Raw genomic sequence first — 5,000 nt, 5'->3', positions numbered from 1 at the left:
AACTTTCAATTGTTGCATTATGTAGGGTTTGGTGATTGGTTCATTCCCTCGGGCTTAAATTTCATAAAACTGAAGCGTAAAAAAATTACAAGAAGTTACGATCTTACTTGCAGTATCACATGCTTACATTAGGATTTGTAATTCATCAAAATTATCTAGATTATGGGAATTTGGTTTTGGAGATTTTTGAGGGAGGGAAACAAGAATGAGATAGGATGTGTATTTCTTCAACGGAGGAGTAATAAAGGTGAATCGGATATTATACTTATAAAGGTTAACCTGATGGATTTATCTTGCTGTCCATGTATTACTCTATTTTCTGTTCTGCTATTTTTTAGTGTCGTAATTGCTATTACTTTCTTTGTTCTTGTAGGCAACAGCTACCGGGATATTCTGCACCACAACAAGAAACCCTTCTATCTCAAAGGTCAAGAAGAAGATTCAAGTACCCTGGATGCTTATATTATGCATTCTGTAAGAGCATCTACTTCTTTTCACCATAATTTACTAGTTCAAGTTTGAGTGATGTGGTTCATATCCAAAATTTCAAACATGTCTTGGTTATTTAAGGGAATCATTTTATGCAGCTCAATCATATTTTCAGAACCAGGGATCTTGTAAAGAAGAACGAGGCAAAACTAGCTAAGCTTCAGGAGAATGTGAAAGCAAATGTCCTTAATAATGAATCCTTTCTTGACCGTGGGTTTACTCGCCCTAAGGTATTTACCTATTTTCATTCGTATTCTTCTGAAAACAAATTTGTGCGAAATAGACGGATTTTCATTTGCCTTGACGTACCCATCGATCGGGTGTAATAAGGATGTGAGTACTTTTGTGTTGATTCTTCAAAATACACTAGAAATTAGCAAAAACCTTGACGTACTCGCACCACATATTTCCCAACATCAATGCTGGATATCAAGCTTGGTATGTTTTGTTGAAGGTGCATCCTTGTCTTGTTTTCAAATTTATAGATAATCAGGGCTTTGATGTGTGAAATTGAGGCTGTTCTTAAAATAAGATTTGTATATGGTAGTGGGAATTGTGTGATTTCATTAAAAAAAGAAAATCCTGTCCTATACTTGGTATCTGCACTTTGCTAGCATTATCTTTTGTATTGTCTACGAAGTTCTACTCTTAAAAGTTACGGTGGAGTTGGATTATTGCAGAGGAGACCCATGTTGTTCGGACTTTTCAAAAATGTCAATGGGTACGTGTTGGATTCCCCAAAAGTAGTGTATTGTTGGAGAATCCGACATGGGTATGGCATCGAAAGTGAAGAGTCTGCAACTCAGGAGGAGACTACTTGAAGTGCAACTATAACCATCCAATCCTGCTCTTAGTCTTTGAAAGAGACACTTCAACATATTCCACCCCTGACCCACATTTTATGTGTATCACTCCTGATAGTTTGGTTAGCCTTTAAGAAGTTAAACCACAGCATTTCCCATCTCCAAAGAATTAGAAATACCGTATAGCCATTAGCCTAGCAAATTCTCTTTTCAACTGGACAATTTCTTTTTCGTCTAGGACTGATTGGCCCCGTTAATGTGTAGATACATGTGATATGACCTTCCACATTCTTTTTCGTGATTTGGTAAACCCTACCTCCCAAGCTCTCACGAGGGACCAATGGTGGTTCTTCCACTTCTTCTCTCAGTGACTCGCACTTCCAACGTCTTGGTTTGAAGTGTAGTGCTCTTGCCAGTACATCAACCTCTCTTGTTGATATGTTCTTATACTTATTCAATGATCATTGTTCATTTTTCTGCTTTTATATTTTACTTGTATTTCAGCTAGGGATATTAATATATCTTTGAAAAGTTCTGATTATGCTGGTGGATCAGATCCTATGGATAAGCTTCTTTCCCTTTAGAGGTTCCGAATCCCACTACCTAGTCGTTCTATCATAAGATGTTCTTTATTCTCTGTCCCCCTGACATTAACGACCTGCTCAACTGTCTTTAGACATAGCAAAAGTACAGTTGAGTATCACCTGAGTTTAGGAATTAATAGCGCTTTTCAGGTCCACTCACGGTTTTATATTCTGGATTTTAATATGAGCGTGATCAATTTTCATATATATATATATTATAATGGTTTGGCTTAATTTACTTGATCGTACTTTTGTGGTTACATCCGTTGTTTGAACTATATCAATTTTTATACAATGATCTTGCATCTCTCATCATCCGCTTGTGTATCCTCATCATTTACGGAGCACTGTGGACACTTACAGTGTTGATCACTTTCTTGTGGTTAGTTAAGTTGTAAGAGTATTGGTCATTTTCTTGTGATTGGTTCAGGTTTTGATCCTTCTCCCTCTAGCAAGTGTTGCATTTCGGGTAGTCAAGCGGCTGATTGATTTGACACCTCCGAAATACAAGGTACATGAGCTTTTGCATTTTCTGAATTCTTATGCAAAATAAACTCAACAATGCCTTCCCAAGATTTCAGCAGCTGGTTCCATGAGATGCTATTTAACCGTGTTGGAACTAAGCAAGAGTATTGTTACTCATGCTGTTGCTGCTTAACCTAGAAATTGTAGTTAGTTGCTGCTAAGTGCACAAAACTTTTCCTAGTAGTAAGACTAGTGATGGTGACCAAGCACCTTGCCAGTTTCCACAGACACCATACCGCTGTAAGATACTCCCTCCGTTCCATAATAAGTGGTGTCTTAGGCTTTTCATTTTGTTTCAAAATAAGTGGTGTTTTAGGATTTCAAGAAGAAATTGATCTTGTTCTTCCAAACTTACCCTTATTTATAATCAAGAATCATTAAGTAGTTTTTTTTTTCTTCCTCTAGGCACTAATTAGGGGTATACTAGTAAAAACACTCATATTTTTCTAGGAGTGAGCAATTTCTTTAGAGGTTTGCATAAGCTAAAAACACCACTTATTATGGAACGGAGGGAGTAACATATATCAAGTATGCTATTTTAGTTTTGCACTAATAAGCAAACTTTTCTTAATCAAATTAAGCAGTGATATGCTAGTGAGTAGGTATTTTCTTAATCAGTAACGGTATAATTTTATATTTTTATGCAATGAAGCTGGTAGTGAGGAATTTGCACTAAAAGGAATTACATGCTTGATTTGCGAAATGTAGCTACAGTTAGAAGACTAGAATGTATAATGACCCACTGCGCCTTCATTTTAGAGCTCGCGGTGAATGTTTAGATTCGCAGAAAAACGTTTTGGCCTTGTTAGATGTGAAATAGTTAGACCTAGAGAGAGATCTTAAAGTGGAGCCCGTAATTATGATTAAAAAAACATTATTCAGTTAGGCACCACTTAACCAAAGATCATACTGCTAATTTTGGCCTCATATAGGCCTCTTTTAGACGAGGATATACCTTTTTCATACTTTATTAATGTAGTGTTTTAATTACAATGTTTTACCTGATCAAAAAAATAAATAAATTAATGTAGTGTTGATTCCTTCAGTCTAATGTAGAGGAGCATGAACGTTTCTATAGAGAATTTGGAGCTGGAGTAAGTGAAGACAAGGAGGATGAAGATGCTACAGAAATTCCTGAACTAAAAAGGACCTCAAAACCATCTGATTTTCAAGCATTATTTGGGGGAAATAACAATGATCATTTCATGATTGGAATTAAGTTCACTAGGTATATTTCTCAACGCTGGTGAAATTACTAAAACAGTACTACACCATAAAAGCTGCATTTCTTTGTCCGAGTACTTTTCAACTTAGATGCTTTATATGCTGCTGGTAAGCATTATTCAAAGGACACATAATTTGCGCATTATTCAGTCATAAACAACTTGGTGAAGTACCTATTTATTATGCGAGCATGTTCCTATGAGAAAAGTTAAATCATTCTATCTACCCTTGCATTCATATCCTCCTGGTTTGTTTAGTTTAGGACGTTGTATGCTGCATGTCATAGTAGCCCTTCGTACACATCTTGCTAAATAAAATCAAAATTTATAAATGAAAAGTGATTAAATGAAACCCACAATTTTCAAAAGTTTCATGTATGTTCATGGGCCATCTTGTGGTTGTATGCTTCCACTTTGACTAATGATGCTTTTACTTGGTTTTAGTCTAAGTAAGCTTTGACTACCAATTCATTGATGTTGCACATAGTTCAACATGGAATATATGAAATACATAAAGATGGACTAATCAAGACACTAATTCTGTTCTTACAGAGTAGGGTAGAATATGCGAGCAGCACTTATAAGTTAATCAATTTTGTATATAGATATGAGCAACTCCACTGTATAATATCAATATTATGGAGAAATTTATATAAAATATCTTTATCGTCATCTTTTTCAAAAGGAAAATCTTATGCATGTCGTTATTTTAGGAGGAGCATAAAATTGTACGGTGACTTCTACTCGTCAGACATGATTGTTGCTTCCCCTCTTGGCCTAATCACTGTAAGTTTCCTAATAAATGCACTTGCTTGATCCTCATTGCTCTTTTTCATTTTATGGTGTTTAGATCATTCATTAAATCCTTGATTCTCTCTTATGTTTACAGGATATTTTTCCAGAATACAGAAATGAAAGGAATTTTTCTAAAATTCAAAGCCATAAGTTTAAGTAATAAAGGGAACTTGTAAATCGTCACCTCTTGACTGATTTTTTTGGGGAGGGGGACGTAATCTGTAACATGTTATACGGGCCAAGTAAACATCATGCAGCCTTCTATAATCTCAGAACTCTGTTTTTCTAACTTCTATACCCTGTTTCAATATATCAACAGATTTGCTCAAAGCTTATTCTCTTAATTCTAACGCTATGCAGCTCTAATGTGAAGTATGAAAGCTGTTTTTAAGTTAAGCTGTTACTAACTTTTTATTGATTTTATTCCTTCAGAAAATCGGGGAGGCAGAATTATACAAGGATAAAAATGTCGATTATCTTTCTTCTATAGAGGTAATCTTTGTTGGAAAAGTTATAGTAGTTTGGAATGTTGTGGTTTGTGCTTTTATCTATTTTAGCAATGCTCATTACCTTTATCAACT

General features: G+C 35.3%; 1 protein-coding gene across 1 annotated transcript; it reads left to right on the top strand.

Moving 5' to 3' along the window:
• Positions 1 to 147: 147 nt before the first annotated feature.
• LOC132625640 (protein NUCLEOLAR FACTOR 1-like) lies at positions 148 to 4,953 on the top strand (the record flags this gene model as incomplete). Its single annotated transcript, XM_060340260.1, has 6 exons — positions 148 to 474; positions 588 to 719; positions 2,307 to 2,387; positions 3,448 to 3,629; positions 4,338 to 4,410; positions 4,852 to 4,953. Coding segments are annotated over exons 1-6 (882 nt in total), but the record flags the coding sequence as incomplete, so codon positions are not given.
• Between the last annotated feature and the right edge of the window lie 47 nt (positions 4,954 to 5,000).

Source organism: Lycium barbarum, unplaced genomic scaffold, assembly GCF_019175385.1.
Source record: "Lycium barbarum isolate Lr01 unplaced genomic scaffold, ASM1917538v2 unchr_scaffold_129, whole genome shotgun sequence".
Classification (NCBI taxonomy): domain Eukaryota; kingdom Viridiplantae; phylum Streptophyta; class Magnoliopsida; order Solanales; family Solanaceae; genus Lycium; species Lycium barbarum.
The sequence above is the reverse complement of the archived record's forward strand: the minus strand, read 5'-3'. Positions and strand labels throughout refer to the sequence as shown.